A 16791-nucleotide genomic window follows, 5' to 3' on the forward strand; every position below is an offset into this window, starting at 1 on the left:
AATGGACCATTTTTGTCATCTACTTTTTGCTCTCCTTTCATCCAGGTGAAGAAACCAAATTAAAGTATAGCCTCATATAGAAAGACGGGTGAGTGGGAAGGCGGAGTTCTTACAACTCATCCATGAACTACATTAGTGCTCTGTGGCACATTGAGACTGTAGTGTAACTCCAAATCAAACCTAGTCAGCTTGGGAGAAAGCAGGCAGTGTAGTGGAGTAAACTTAAAACCAGCAGTGAGTTGTTCCCGCTCCTCTACTGTCCTTATTGTTGATAATTGAGAGGCATATAAGTCTGGCCTACTCATTGTGAAACTTATCAAATGATGAGCTACAGAATAAAGATGCTAGACACTTATTTTATGTCCAGATTCCAGAAGGATTGACTTTCTGAGTCAGACACTATTTAGGGGAAGAGAATGCTATCACCTGTGAAGGCATTTCTGCTGGATTGTGGGTTTGTTTCATTTATAACATTGCCTCAGGCACTCCGCTGCATCCGGTTGGAATGATCTCCTTTTCAATCCGGTTTGAACCGGTTAGAGCAGGTTTGATCCGGTTCTGACCGGTTCGAACTGGTTCTAACCGGTTTGAGACGGTTTGATACGGTTCTAGCCGGTCTGATCCGGCTGTAACCGGTTTGATCTGGTTCTGGCCGGCTTGAGCCGCTTAGAACCGGTTCGATCCGGTTCTAACCGGTTAGAGCCAGTTCTAACCGGTTTGAGCCAGTTCGATCCTGTTCTAACCGGTCTGATCCGGATTGAACCGGTTAGAGCAGGTTTGAACCGGTCTCTGACCGGCTTGAAACGGTTTGATCTGGTTCTGGGCGGTCTGATCCAGTTTGAACCAGTTTAAACCGGTTTGATCCGGTTCTAACCGACTTGAGCCTGTTTGATCCGGTTGTAACTGGTCCGATCCGGTTCTGATCGGTTTGCTCTGGCTCTAAGAGCCGGTTTGATCTGGCTCTGACCGGTTCGAACCGGTTTGAGCTGGTTTGATCCGGTTCTGACTGGCTTGAGCCGGTTTGATCCGGTTCTGGCCGGTTTGATCCGGTTCTGACTGGCTTGAGCCTGTTTGATCCTTCTGTAACCGGTTTGATCCGGTTCTGGCCGGTTTGATCCGGTTCTAGCCGGTCTGATCCAGTTTGAACCGGTTCGATCCGGCTCTGACCGGTTTGATCCGGTTCTGACCGGTTTGAGCCTGTTCAATCCGGTTCTGAATGGTTTGAACCGGTTTAAACCGGTTTGAGCCGGCTTGATCCAGTTCTTACCAGTTTGAGCCGGTTTGATCCCATTCTAACCGGTTTGATGTGGTTCTGACCGGTTCGATACGGCTCTGACCGGTTTGAGCCGGTTTAAACTGGTTTGAGCCGGTTTGATAAGGTTCTAACCGGTTTGATTCTGCTGTAACCGGCTTGATCCGGTTGTAACCGGTTTGATCCGGTTCTGGCCAGTCTGATCCGATATGAACCGGTTAGAGGAGGTTGATCCGGATCTAACCGGTTTGATCTGGTTCTGACCGGTTTCATCCGGTTCTGACCGGTTTGATCTGGTTCGAGCCTGTTTGATCCGGTTCTGACCGGTTAGAGCCGGTTTGAAACGGTTAGAGCAGATTTGATCTGGCTCTGACCAGCTTGAACCCGTTTGATCCGGTTCTGGGTGGTCTGATCCAGTTCTTACCGGTTTGAGCCGGTTTGACCCGATTCTAGCCAGTTTGATCAGGTTCTGACCAGTTTGATCCGGTTCTGATTGGTTAGAGCCGGTTTGATCCAGTTCTGACTGGTTTGAGCCTGTTTGATCTGGCTGTAACCGGTTTGATCTGGCTGTAACCGGTTTGATCCGGTTTTATCTGGCTGTAACCGGTTTGAGCCGGTTCTGGCCGGTCTGATCCAGTTTGAACCGGTTTAAACCGGTTTGATCCGGTTCTGAACGGTTTGAGCCGGTTCGAGCCGGTCTGATCTGGTTCTAACCGGTTTGATCCGGTTCTGACCGGTTTTAGCCGGCTCGAACCGGTCTGACCTGGCTCTAGTCGGTTTGATCCGGTTCTGTCCGGTTTGAACCCGTTTTATCCGGTTATAACCGGTTTGAGTCTGTTTGCTCCGGTTCTGACCGGTTTGAGCTGGTTCTGACCGGTTTGATCCGGTTCTGACCGGTCTGAACCAGTTCTAATCGATTTGAGCAGGTTTGTTCCAGTTCTGACCTGTTTGAACCAGTTCTAACCGGTTTGAGCCGGTTTGATCCAGTTCTAACCGGTTTGAACCGGTTCGATCCGGTTCTAACCGGTTTACCGTGTCGGTGAGGTTTACAGTATTACTCTGAATCTAGTCCCTAACTAGCTTCTGACTCCTCATTCAGTAACTGCTCTTAGTTCAGCTCTGCCTCATGGAAGGAAAGGATAGTGAATTAATTTGTGGGGTTAGGAGATAGGGGAGGGAATGTTCCTCAAGCTGGTGAGTTCAGGGAAAAGAGGTGTCAGGATTGAGCTTACTGTGACACAAAGCAGCATGGGTCCACGGATGATCCACCAGATATTCTTGTTCTTGTTTGCTGCCCAGCACCTAAGGGCAAAGAACAGATAGGAGACAAAGTTGAGACCAACTTGAAGGTCAAATTCTCATGGTCAAATTCTCACAGGAAAACCTGTGCTTGCTCTTGCTTGTCCTCCAGCCTTGCTTTCTACTAATCATTCTCCCAAGAGGTGAGATAGAGAGAAAAAAGGACTAAATCCTTTGTCCTGGTACTGCTGACTATTCTTACCATGCAAGAGCTCTTCAGTATTAACAGCTCAGTGCATGAGCCCCTCCACATTTTTCTCCATGTAATGTAAATCTTGATAGCTGCAAAGTGGCTTTGTCCCCTGGATCCTCAGGCTTGTCACTGGCAAACATGAACTGTGACCCCTTTGTTCTTTAATCAGGTGATTAAGTCTTACTATTTTTCTTTTATACTTAAATTTTGCCTGGTTTCTTTCCTTTTCCCCTTTTTTGCTCTTGATAATTTACTACTAAGATGAGACTTTTTGCTAGCAATTTAATTTTTATGTTACTTATAACATTGATGCTAAAAAAAAAAAAGAAAAAACATCTACAGACCGTAAGATCTCTGAATTTTCACATCTTGAACATAGCCACATAGCCAGTAGTCAGATCAAGAGAGAAGTATTACCAGGCACCAGTGACTGAAACCTGTAGTCTGAAAATCAGTTCAAAGCCAACCTAGACAACAGTCCACAAGACTCCATCTCTAAAATAACTAGCAAAAAAGTAGGATTGAAGTGACACTGCCCAAAAATAGATGTACTCTCCACATGACTTATGTAACTGTAACCCCTCTGTACCTTTATAATAACAATAAAAAATTAAAAATAAATAAAAATACAAAAAATTTTATGCAGGATTGAAGATATTGCTCAAGAGAGCATCAGACAAGCAGGGAGGCTAAACTAAGCATAAGACCTTTAGTTGAAACCTCAGTCCCACAAAAAGTTAAAAAAAGAAAAAGGAAGTGTCAGGCTTTTAATTTTTGATACTTGGGAGACAGAGATTGAGGAATGTTGGTTAGAGACCAGCTTGGATATAAAAGTTTATGAGACTGCATCTCAACCAATGGCTATGAACACTGATGCATGCTTGTCATCAGCAACACAAAGGAAGTACAGCCCAAGCATGAAGCAAGATCCTACCATAAAAATAACTAGCACTTAGCTGGTCACCAGTGGCTTATGCCTGTAATCCTAGCTAAGATCTGTGGATCTCGGTTTGAAGCCAGCTGGGCAGAAAAGTCCCCAGAGACTCTTATCTCCATTAACCACTCAAAAACTGGAAGTGGCAGTGTGGCTCAAGTGGTTGAGCACTAGGAGCACCAAGAGGCTCAGGGATAGTGTCCAGGCCCTGAGTTAAGTCCCCAAATCAACAACAACAAAAAAAGCTGACACTGCCAGTCACTGGTGGCTCACACCTGGAATCTTAAGTCTCATGAATAAGAGGCTGAGATCTGAGGATCATGGTTTGAAGCCAGCCTAGGCAGGAAAGTCTGTGTTACTCTTATCTCCAGTTAAGCACCACAAAACAAGGGGAAAAAATGGAAGTGGAGCTGTGGCTCAAGTGGAAGAACACAAGACTTGAGCAAAACAATGCTCAGAGACAGCACACAGGCCCTGAGTTCAAGCTCCATTACTAGTATGTGTGTGTGCGCACGCACACACACACACACACACACACAAAATAGCCAATGATGGAGGTACCACTTTAGTAGAATACCTGCCTAGCAATTTTTTTATATTTTAATATATATATTTTATTGTAAAGATACTGTACAGAGGGGTTATAGTTACATGAGTAAGGTAATGAGTACATTTCCTATTCTTACCCCCTCCTTTGTTTTCCCCCATCATCCCTTCCCTTCCTGCCTCCCCAACTCCCCCCCCCCCCATGCACAAAGTTGTAAAGTTCATTTTCAACATAGTGTCTTGTACATCTCATTGTTACAGTGGGCCAACCTGTATCTCTATTTAAGCATTTTGTTTTTTCCCTTCCCCTCCCCAAATTAGAAAAATGCATATACAAGATGAAGGGAACTGATGTCAAATACAGTGAAAACAGGTTATGCCATGGGGGAAGAACATACAAAAGAAATTTAAAAATCACATAGTACATTATAAATATGTTAAAAGCAATAGCAAGAAAGAAAAGACCACTTGTGTCCCTGTCTTGGGGTTCATTTCACTTAACATCATCTTATATGGTCATATGTACATAGCTTTTGACCTTTTTTGCTTGTCTCAGACATATACTAGTTATTGCAAATAAGGGAAACCATGGGACCTATGTTTCTTTGGGCCTGGCTTACTTAATATAATTTTTTCCAAGTCTTTCCATTTCCTAACAAATGGGGCAATGTCATTGTTTCTGATGGAAACATAGAATTCCATTGTGTGTGTGTGTGTGTGTGTGTGTACTACATTTTCTTGATCCATTCATCTACTGAGGGGCGTCTGAGTTGGTTCCATATCTTAGCTATGGTAAATAATGCTGTGATAAACATAGTTGTGCTGGCATTGTTACTGTGGCCTTGTTTGTGATCGTTTGGGTAAATGCCCAAAAGTGGGATTGCTGGATCATAGGGGAGCTCTATGTGGAGTCTTTTGAGGAACCTCCATACTGTTTTCCAAAGTGATTGAACAAGTTTACACTCCCACCAACAATGTAGTAGGGTTCCCTTTTGGCCACATCCCCTCCAGCATCTGTTGTTATTAGAGTTCTTGATTATAGCCATTCTAACTGGGGTGAAGTGGAATCTCAATGTTGTTTTGATTTGCATTTCTTTTATGGCTCGAGAAGTTGAGCATTTCTTCATGTGTCTATTGGCCATCCTTCTTTCTTCTTCAGAGAAGTTTCTCTTTAAGTCTTTAGCCCACTTATTTATTGGGCAGTTGTTTCTTTGAGGATTTGTTGTTGGGGGATTTAATTTTTTGAGTTCCAAGTATATTTTAGATATGAGAGCCTTGTCCATTGTATGGCTAGTGAAGATCTTCTCCCAATCCATGGGCTTTCTATTGATCTTGCTAGCTATGTCCTTTGCTATGCAGAAGCTCTGCAGTTTCATGCAATCCCATTTGTCCAACCTTTCTTTGATTTGTTGTGTTTCTAGGTTTCTATTAAGAAAATTTTGTACTATGCCAAGGAGCCCTAGAGTTTCTCTTATTCCTTCCTGTACTGCTTTCAGGGTGTCTGTTTTGACTTTGAGGTCTTTGATTCATTTGGAGTTGACTGCCTAGTAATTTTGAGACCTTGGGTTCATACCCAGAATTGAGAGAAAGGGAGAAGGACTGGGGGTGGGGAGTGGGAGGAAAGAGAGAGAGAGAGAGACTGGGACTGAGACAGAGAGAGAGACAGAGAGAGAGACAGAGAGACCTAGAGAGAGAGACTGAGAAACTCTCCATTCTGACATTTACAGCTTTGTCTTCAGGAATTTGGCAGAAAAAGAATCATGAAGAATGTATTTCTTTGTTTTTGAGTGCCTTTCTTCAATACATTGGTGACATTTGTCTATGCTCCCCAGTTGTTATTACTCTATTTTCTTCCATGGTATAAATATTCTAGTTTATTCCACAAAGAGGAGGCATTAGAATTGTTTGTAGTTAGAGCTATTGTGAGTAGTAATACTAAACTTTCTTGTACGTCACTTTTGATTAAAATGTGACATTTCTGAGTATCTTCATAGAAATGAAATTGCCAAGACATAGTAGCCATCTAGCCATTTAATTTTAAAATTCATACAAAATACAAACTCACTGTAGGAAACATGTAGTTTGAGGTTTTGAATAATATATCTGATTTATGGCTAATGAAAATGCCTCTAGTTAAATGTATTGTAATTTTAAACAGATTAACTCCTGTAAACAACAAAATTGCCTCTCATGACAATGGTGTTTACTATTTCCTAATGTGTGATTTTTTTCAATTCAACATGTCCATTTATGTATACAAAGCATTGTGATCAGTGTTATGCTTTCAACATTCTCCCCCACCTCCATACAGCCCATTCCCACTTGATTCTTCAAGTTTTCTAGTGCCATTGTCACATGTACACTGAGTCTTGTGACTGTATCATTCACCATCCAGATGGTAAGCCCATCCTGCAGAAATGCTGTGAAAATATTTTGGTGGTAATTACAGTAGTTAAGGTGACATCTAAGTTGTACCACCTCTTAGTAACAATGCCTGCAGAGAAGAATGGACCTGCTTGTACTTGAATGCCACACCTAGCCATAGTCAGAGCTGACCGTGTGTACATGTGTAGACTGCATTCTTCACCCAGAGCCCTTTAGAGCTCAGAACTGGAGATGTACTTCAGCACAAGTAGCCAAGCAGTTGTGAAATGGAGAACAACCTTTTTCCCTCTTCTAATACCTGAGCTTCCTGAAGTTGGTTTCTTATATTCCTGTGGACAAGTTTAGTCTAGTAAGTGTAGAAATTGGATGTGTCTTTTTTTGGGGGGGGAGAAAGGGGGAATCAGTCTTGGGGCTTGAACTCTGGGCCTGGGCACTGTCCCTGAGCTCTTCAGCTCAACACTAGAATTCTACCACTTGAGCCACAGCACCACTTCTGGTTTTCTGGTGGTTTATTGGAGATGCGTCTCATGGACTTTCCTGCCTGGGCTGGCTTTGAACCGTGATCCTCAGATCTCAGCCTCCTGAATAGCTAGGATTACAGGCATGAGCCACTGCCACCTGGCTTGGATGTGTATTTTAACAAAGTTTTTGCCCCCAAGTCTTGTTATGAATATGCACAGAATAAAATTAAATTCTTGATCTTTGTATTTTGGAGACCTTAAAGAATTTTCCCTTCCCTTCATCAAAATAAGACAAGAAATGTTCAGAGATTAATTAAAATTTAATGATGATGATAGGATAGTAATAAAAAAGAAGGTGTACTCTTCATTTTAGTTACATGCCTTTTCTTGTATAAATCTTTTGAATGGATGGACAGTTGACAATCTTAACTGATGCTTTTTGAAACATTAAAAAGGAATGAATAAAGGATTTCTGAGTTGTAAAATTATTCTTTGAGAAGTGTTTTTCATTTCTTCTAATTTTATTTGGTAGTAGTACATAGACATTAGTATTTAGAAAACAATACAAGAGTATTAGGTTTTATTGCTTTTTTAAAATTCATACTGGCTTTTCTGTTTTGAACCAGTAAATTCAGAAAATATTATTGATTATTGGTGTTTTTCTTTGTATTTTACTAAGTTCTAGAGGAGACAGAAATAACGGTTAAAGCATATGCAAATTATTCTTGTCAAATAGTGTGAGGTAGTTGACAAAGGATAATTCTTGAGGGGACATGATGGTAGATTGTTCGGAATGGCTTGTTGTCACTGTTTGCTGCTCTTTGTAGAGGAACAGTGTGGCTGGAGTTAAGAAGAGGAATGGGTGGTGAGATGGTGATTATGTACATGTTAAAGTTCATGATGTAGCATAGTGAGAAACACCACTCACTTTAGATGAAGTTAGAATTTGAGTTTGGTGCTGTCTTGCTTTGTGACCTTGAAAAGATTGCTTCAGCTCTCTTAACTCTCTTCATGTGATAAGGAATAGCACTAAAATACCTTGCTGCAATTTTGTATCAAAGGAAAGAAATAATGTGTGAAAAGTGCTTGACATAAGCTGTCAGAAGTTCTTCAGTGAGTATCTGGACAGTGGGAAACCACTTGAAGATTTGGGTACCATGCCATGGTGGGATCTGAGCCTTACAGGACTTTTATTATTTAAATTTTTCCTGTTGCCCTACTAAATGCCTGCACGTATTTAAAGTGTGCAACCTGGTAGCATTTTTATGCATGCATACACCTATGAAATTATCACTGTGATCCAAATAATAAACGCATCTATCATTTGGAAAAGTTTTATGTGAGGTTATTAAAGTGGAACAGTCTGGCCTAGAGAGTAGAGTGAAGAGCCTGAGAGTGGGGTGATGAGTTCAGAGGCTGCTGCCCGAGGAAGAACGAATGAGGCCATGAGCCAGGTGAAGTAGCCTGTACAACTGGGGCACAGGCTTGAGTCTATCATTTGAGAAGAGTGAGCTTCTGTGTGCTAGAATTGCTAGGCTTCCCCTGATGAAAGAGCCCTCATTTGAACTCTCTCTCCTCTTCTTTGTAGAGCTTAAAAGATGGCCTTGCTTCTGGGACATCCAGCCTGACAGCCACCAAACTGTTGCTTCGTCCAAGAATCACAAGAATCTCCCTCAGGGACTTGATATTCTGTATGGAACAAGAAAGGGAGATGAAGTATTCTCGAGCCCTGTACCTTGCCCTTCTGAAGTGACTACTCTACTCCATCCAAAGCCTTGCTGTTTACTGCCAAAGAAGACACTAGAACATTGTCCTATTGGCCTGAAATCTCATTTCTGGAAATAGTAATATGGAAGACCATTGTTTACAGTTAGAAGCTTTTTATCAGGTTTTAACCTATACAGCTCATTGAGTTCTTAGAGTCTAGCTTCACTTTCTGAAAATCAGTCATGAAGTACACTTGACACAGTAGCACTAGCCTACTTGTGCTTAATTATAGCAGGTTAGGGCTGTGTTGGTTACTGCCTGCTTCCTTTGCCAAACTGTAACAGTGAAGTGTCTTTCCCTAATTCATCCTGTACTGAGATGCAGGGGTAAGAAGTCCTTATTTACCAAGATAACTATATTTCATCCTATACTGAGCCTGTCTCAAGTTGTTAAGCTTTCTGGTCTAGAACCAGAAGATGCTTTGCTGACTATGACAGTCACCTGTAGTTCAAGGTGACAGACCACAGAGTAGGTCCTGTGGTGGCTTGGTGGGCTGAGCCCCAGTGTTGTCAAAATGAGACGAAAGGAGATAGTGTGTGCCTGAGGGTGCTAGTTTTCTGGCTCATGTCACCGTGCGCTACTTCTGACACCCAAGTGAGGGACTTTCCTGTCAGGGAAACCTGCTTATATACCTCGTTGAAAACTAAAAGGGAATGATGAGGCATTGCATTCAGACTGATGAGGGGGAAATGATAATGGAATCATAAAACAGGAAATGTGCTGCTTATGTCCAAGGAGGGCGGGGTGCACTTGGAACTCCAAAACACCTGAAATAATAGATTTTGATGACAGAAGCAAATCACAACCCAACCAAAAAGGAAACTTTTCTAGTGACAAGATTGCAAAAGGAAGGGGTTTTTTTTTTTTTTTTTTGGTTGTTTCATATTGTTTTAAATCCCAAGAAGGTTTGTTCATTCTCCTGTAAAAGCTTTTAGTTTACCTGTATTTTAAGCATCTTGGTATGTTTTTAAAAATCCTAACTAGTGACCAAAAATTTTAAGGCTAGGTCTTCCTTTTGGATTCAATACTTAACAGGTACTGTCAGCATCTGTTGTGAATGTTGGTGCAATATGAGAAGTGTGATACAGTGTATCCTTTAAAGAAGAAGGTGATGTGCAAAGCAATTTCTTTTCTTTTTTAATTTCACTTGTGCAGATTGTAGCTGGCAAAAGCAGTGGTAGTTATTACAGAAAGAATGGTTAAATCCTCAAAGAAGTTTGAGTGAAAGAGAAATGCTGTGCTTTTTAGAAAAGAGATTCAGGGGGAACAAAAAACTAACTCCAAGTATGTTATATTCTTCATCCTATTTTTCCCATTGGGACTGTTATGGCCATATCCTATGCAATAGTAAGATTTAAATTGGCCACAGTTTTTGTTTCCACAAGTCATTATGTAAAATGCTATAAATTATGTGTATGTTAAAAGAATACTTTAAGAAGAGATCTATATCCAAAGTCATTTTTGTATATTTAAGCCCTTAGCTTTATTTTTTTGTAAAGTACAGCATACTCCCACATTTGTGTATATGTTATCAATCAGAGATGTTTAAAATTACTTTCGAAACTTCAATAAAAGAATTATTTTATTATAAGAACAACTGTGCTTAGTAACTGGCTTTGCAAACTGGTTTTCCTTGGTGGTCAATGAAAGGCTCACCTAAAGCCTCACATCTGCTGGGCAGGGCATCTGCTGTGCCCAGATTTTTGTTTATTTTCCAGTGTCAGCATTTGAGTTCTCGAAGCTCACTTCAAATCCAGTTTCTATATCATTTTCTTTGAAAGAGCTGCTATTGGATCTGCAAAGAAAGCTAAGCTTATTACAAAGGTTTTTCTTGGCCCGTCAAGGTTCTCTAAGATACTGTTTTTCAAATTTTATTTTTTAATAGCATTTTAAACTTTATGTGGTAAAGTATGCCTTACACAGAGAAGAAAAAATAAGTCTACAAAATGGAAGCATTGGGGGTATATGGGATCTACAGATACACTTTTTTTTTTAATTATAAAGATAATGTATAGAGAGGTTACAGTTACCATCCATAGTGTTTACTTGTAGATTTATAGGAACATATTTTTTATTTATTCATTTTTATTGTAAAGGTGATGTAGTTACGTAAGTCAGGTAATGATTACACTTCTTTTTGTTTTTGTTTTTTGTTTGGTCATGGGGATTGAACTCTGGGCTTGGGCTTGCACTCTACAGCTCAAGGCAAACACTCTACCGCTTTAACTATGCCACTTCGGTTTTTGAGTGGTTTTTATTTTTTTTTTTTTTTTTTTTTTTTATTTTATTTTTTTATTGTAAAGCTACTATACAGAGGGTTACAGTTACATGAGTGAGGTTATGAGTACACTTCCTCTTGAACATTGTTACCCCCTCCATTGTTTTCCCTACCATCCCCTCCCTCCCTCCCTTCCCCGAGGTTCTTTTTTTTTTTTTTTTGATTGTGATTAAATGATTACATAATTTCAAAGTCACAAGTTCATTCTAACTTCCCTGGAGCAAATTGTCTACCACAGTCTGTAATATATAACAGTGTTCACATGTTATATACCATATTTGTGATCAGCAGCATGAGGATATTTAGTAGTGGTTCAACCAGATGAGCGGGAGTTCTTTGTTTCTTAAGTCCTGTTAGTTTTGTCGTATCACTAACCTTTTGGATTTAGCATCCACTTATGAGGGAGACCATGTACCGTTTGTCTCTTCGTTCTTGGCTTACCTCGCTCAACATGATTCCTTCTAGCTCCATCCATTTCCCTGCAAATGCCATTATTTTGTCATTTCTAATGGCTGCATAATATTCCATTGTGTATAGATACCACAATTTTTGGATCCATTCATCTGTGGTGGGGCACCTAGGTTGTTTCCATATCCTAGCTATTGCGAACAGTGCTGCAATAAACATGGAGGTGCACGTGTCCTTGTATATTGGTTCCTGTTGTTCAGGGTAGATGCCTAGAAGTGGTATGACTGGGTCGTAAGGGAGGTCAATCTTTAGCTTTCTAAGGACCCTCCAGACTGCTTTCCAAAGTGGTTGTATAAGTGTACATTCCCACCAGCAGTGTAATAGGGTTCCTCTTTCTCCACATCCCCTCCAGCATTTGTCGTTGGCTGATTTGTGGATGTGGGACATTCTGACTGGGGTAAGGTGGTATCTCAGGGTTGTCTTTATTTGCATTTCCTTCACCACCAGGGATGATGAACATTTCCTCATGTGTTTCTTTGCCATTTTTATTTCTTCATTTGAGAAGTCCCTCTTTAGTTCCCTTGCCCATTTAGTAATTGGTTTGTTAGGTTTGGGAGGGATTAGTTTCTTGAGTTCCCTGTATATACAGGATGTTAACCCCTTGTCTGATATATTGCTGGTAAATATTTTTTCCCAATTAGTTGGTTGTCTTTCTAGCTTAGTTGCGATAGATTTAGCTGTGCAGAAGCTTTTTATTTTAAGGTAGTCCCATTTGTCGAGTCTCTCTCCAACTTGTTGTGACCCTGGGACTCTGTTCAGGAAGTTCCTTCCTGTGCCTATTAGTTCAAGTGTCTCTCCTACTCTGTCCTGCAGTAGTTTCAGAGATTCAGGTTTAATGTTAAGGTCTTTAATCCATTTTGAGTTGATGTTGGTGCATGGTGATAGGCTGGGGTCCACTTTTAGTTTTCTGCATGTGGCTGCCCAGTTTTCCCAGCACCAGCGGTTGAAGAGGCTGTGTTTCTTCCATTGTATGTCTTTGGCTCCTTTGTCGAATATCAGCTGGCTGTAGGCCTGTGGATTTATATCTGGATCTTCTATTCTGTTCCATTGGTCTTCGGGTCTGTTTTTGTGCCAGTACCATGCTGTCTTTGTGATTATAGCTCTGTAGTAGAGTTTGAAGTTCGGCATGGATAGCCCTCCCATATTGTCTTTATCCCCTAGAATTGTTTTGGCTATTCTAGGTCTTTTGTTGTTCCATATAAATTTTTGGACTGTTTTCTGTATTTCAGTGATGTACGTCATTGGGATTTTAATAGGAATTGCATTGAATTTGTATATTAATTTTGGAAGTATCACCATCTTTACTATATTAAGTCGGCCTATCCAGGAGCATGGGAGGTCTTTCCATTTCCTAGTGTCTTCTGCAATTTCTTTCTTTAACTTTTTATAGTTCTCATTAAATAGTTCTTTTACATCTTTGGTTAGGTTAATTCCTAAATATTTTATTTTTTGGGAGGTTATTGTGAATGGGGTTGCTCCCTTTATTTCCCTCTCTTCCTGTGCGTTATCAGTGTATAGGAAGGCTACTGATTTTTGTGGGTTTATTTTGTATCCTGCTATTTTGCCGAAGTGACTTATGATTTCTAAAAGTTTGGGGATGGAGTTTTTGGGATCGTGGAGGTATAGTATCATGTCGTCTGCAAAAAGGGATAGTTTCACTTCTTCTTTCCCTATGCGGATCCCTTTAATGTCTTTTTCTTGCCTTATTGCCCTGGCTAAGGGTTCTAGGACTATGTTGAAGAGGAGTGGAGACAGTGGACATCCTTGCCTTGTTCCTGTTTTTAGGAGGATTGGTTGTAGCTTTTCCCCATTAAGTATAATATTGGCTATTGGTCTGTCATAAATGGCTTTTATTGTTTTTAGAAATGTTCCTTCTATTCCTATTTTCTCCAGAGCTTTTAGCATGAATGAATGTTGAATTTTATCAAAGGCCTTTTCTGCATCTGTGGCGATAATCATGTGATTCTTGACCTTGGCTCTGTTGATATGCTGGATTACATTTATTGACTTACGTATGTTAAACCATCCCTGTGTCTCTGGGATGAAGCCTACCTGATCATAGTGTATTATTTTTTTTATGTGTTTCTGGATTCTGTTAGCTAGAATCTTGTTAAGGATCTTTGCATCTGTGTTCATCAAGGAGATTGGCCTGTAATTCTCCTTTTTGGTTGGGTCTTTGCCTGGTTTGGGGATGAGTGTGATATTGGCTTCGTAGAATGAGTTTGGGATAGCTCCCTCCTTCTCTGTTTCTCTGAAGAGCTTGAGGAGTATGGGTATTAGTTCTTCTTTAAAGGTCTTATAGAATTCTGCTGTGAATCCATCTGGTCCTGGGCTTTTTTTTGTTGGAAGACTTTTGATAGCTTCCTGTATCTCATTATAGGATATTGGCTTATTTAATTGGTTAACTTCTTCTTTGCTCAGTTTGGGTAACTTGTATTTCTCTAAAAATGCATCCATTTCCGCCAGATTTTCTTCCTTTAGAGAGTATAGCTTTTGAAAGTAGTCTGTTAGAATTGTTTGGATATCTTGGGTACGTGTTGTGATGTTTCCCGTGGCATCCCTAATCCTATTAATATGGGTTTCCTCTCTTCTTTTTTTAATTAATCTTGCCAACGGGCCATCAATTTTGTTTATTTTTTCAAAGAACCAGCTTTTTGTTTGGTTTATTTTGGTTATGGTTTTCTGATTTTCTAATTGGTTAATCTCTGCTCTCAATTTGGTTATCTGGCTTCGTCTAGTAGCTTTAGGTCCCATTTTTTCTTGTTTTTCTAGCTGTTTTAGTTGCAACATGAGATTATTTACTTGGTCTGTCTCCATTCTCTTGATGTGGGCACTGAGGGCAATAAATTTGCCCCTCAGGACTGCTTTTGCTGTGTCCCACAAGTTTCTTTGTGAGGTGTTTTCATTTTCATTGAGTTCTAGGAAATGCTTTATTTCTTCTCTGATCTCTTCTGTTACCCAGGCCTTGTTAAGGAGTGTGCTGTTCAATTTCCATGTATTAGAGAAATTTCTGCGGTATGCTTTGTTATTGAGAGCTAGCTTGATTCCACTGTGGTCAGATAGGATACAGGGGATTATGTCGATCCCTTTGTATTTGCTTAAGTTCCTTGAATGAACTATGATATGGTCTATTTTGGAGAAAGTTCCATGAGCTGCTGAGAAGAATGTGTACTGTGTTGTTTTAGGGTGAAATACTCGGTAGATGTCAGTTAATTCCGCTTGAAGTATGGCCTCACTTAATTCGGTAGCTTCTTTGCCAATCCTCTGGTTGGTAGACCTGTCCTTTGGTGAGAGTGGCGTGTTAAAGTCTCCTAGTATTATCGTATTGGGATCTATTTTATTCTGTAAGTTTGAGAGCATTTGTTTAACATATCTGGGTGCACCGATATTTGGGGCATATAAGTTGATGATGGTTATATCCTCCTCTTGGATTGTTCCCTTTATTAATATGTAGTGTCCGTCCTTGTCTTTCTGTACTGATTTTAATGAAAAGTTTATTTTGTCAGATATCAGGATAGCTACACCTGCTTTCTTATTGGGGGAATTTGATTGGTAGATCCTTTTCCACCCCTTCACTCTGAGTTTGTTTGTATGTTTGGCTGAGAGGTGGGTCTCCTGAAGGCAACAGATGGATGGGTCTTGTTTTCTGATCCAGTCCTCAGTTCGTTTTCTTTTAATTGGCGAATTCAGCCCATTTATATTAAGAGAAAGTATAGAGAGATGCATTGTTGTCCCTGCCATTCCGTTTTCCTAAGTTTTTCTTCTTTCCTTTCCTCCTGTGCTTGCTCAGTTAGACTTTGAGTAATGCCTGTTTGGGGCAGGTCCCAGTTCCTGGTTGCTTTCTTCAGGTTGTGTCCCCCCTCTTAGAATTCTTTGTAATGCTGGCTTAATGTTTATGTATTCATTTAGTTTTTCTTTGCTATTAAAAGTTTTCAGTTCTCCATCGAATGTGAATGCTAGCTTTGCCGGGTATATCAGTCTGGGTTGGCAGTTATTGGCTCTCAGGGCTCGTATGGTGCTTTCCCAGGCTTTTCTTGCATTCATTGTTTGTGTGGAGAGATCTGCAGTGATTCTAATTTTTTTCCCGTTGTAGTATAGCTCCTTCTTCATTTTTGCTGCATGCAGGATTGTTTCCTTATTATTCAGATCCATCATTGTTACTATTATGTGCCTAGAAGTGTTTCTCCTGGGATCTTGCTTGTTGGGTGTTCGATAAGCTTTTGTGATGTAGTTAAGATGGTCGTTTTTGAGGTGGGGAAAATTTTCATTGACTATCTTGTTAAATAGGTGTTGCATTCCCTTGCTCTGGAATTCCTCACCTTCGTCCACTCCGATTATGCGAAGGTTAAATTTTTTAGCATTATCTGCTTGCTCTTGAATTTCCCTTTGGTTTAATTTGAGTGATTTTTCCATATCTGTCACTTTTTGGTCCAGTTGGTGTATTCTGTCTTCTGTATCTGACACTCTACCTTCCATTTCATTCACTCTGTTGACCGTGGCTTCTATTGTGGTTTGCATGGTGGAAATGGATCCCTTTATGGATTCAATGTTGGTTCTCAGAGTACTGATCTCACCTCTCAATGAGGTGATATCAGTATGCATTACCTCTAATTTGGCGTTTATCTCACTTCTTACTGAGGTTTGTGCAGCTTCTATTTTTGCATCCAATTTTTGTTTGATGTCCTGTATATCTTTTGATAGTTCATCCTTGTGCTCTTTCAATTTCTGATCCATTTCTCGCTTTATTTCTTGAGTCATTGCCTCCAGCAACCCTTGGATGTAGTTTTTGTCTTCCATTCCTGCTTTGCTCCCACTGGGGCTCTCCCCTGCGTGGCTGCTGGCTTTTGAGGTGAGCTTGCTGTCCTGGGTAGTGGTAAACCTTGTGATTTTTCTCTGTGATTTTCGCATGGGGGTTCAGGAGACTGCTCTTCAATCTTGTTTTGGTGTGTCTGTCTTTGCTTGGTTGCTGATTCTCTATTGGTAGAGAGAGTCTGTGCCTGATCTGGATTCTGTTGGGAGCCTATTTCCAGCTGCTATTCACTTAGGATTCTCAGCTCTCTGCTGTAGCAATTCCCGCCTTTGGAAGGGTTGAGCCGCCTAGACTGCTTGTGTTTGCTCCTGCGGGTGCTCTTGGGAAGATCAGATGCTCTGGATGCACTCTCCCAAATACTGGAGTCTGCTATGGGCTCCTGATGTGTTTTTGTTTGT

The 16791-nt window shown here is 40.6% G+C and overlaps 1 protein-coding gene across 1 annotated transcript in view; it reads left to right on the plus strand.

Annotated features, from left to right (window-relative positions):
- Taf4b (TATA-box binding protein associated factor 4b) overlaps positions 1-10504 on the plus strand; it is a 100712-nt gene extending 90208 nt beyond the window's left edge. Inside the window, exon 15 of the mRNA XM_042675319.1 lies at positions 8659-10504. Coding sequence (XP_042531253.1) covers positions 8659-8823 — 165 coding nt within the window. The 3' untranslated portion in view covers positions 8824-10504. The remainder of the gene's footprint in view (positions 1-8658) is intronic.
- Positions 10505-16791: the final 6287 nt, after the last annotated feature.

The sequence above is a fragment of the Dipodomys spectabilis genome, unplaced genomic scaffold (assembly GCF_019054845.1).
Source record: "Dipodomys spectabilis isolate Male_0828 unplaced genomic scaffold, ASM1905484v1 ptg000024l, whole genome shotgun sequence".
In the NCBI taxonomy this organism is placed as follows: domain Eukaryota; kingdom Metazoa; phylum Chordata; class Mammalia; order Rodentia; family Heteromyidae; genus Dipodomys; species Dipodomys spectabilis.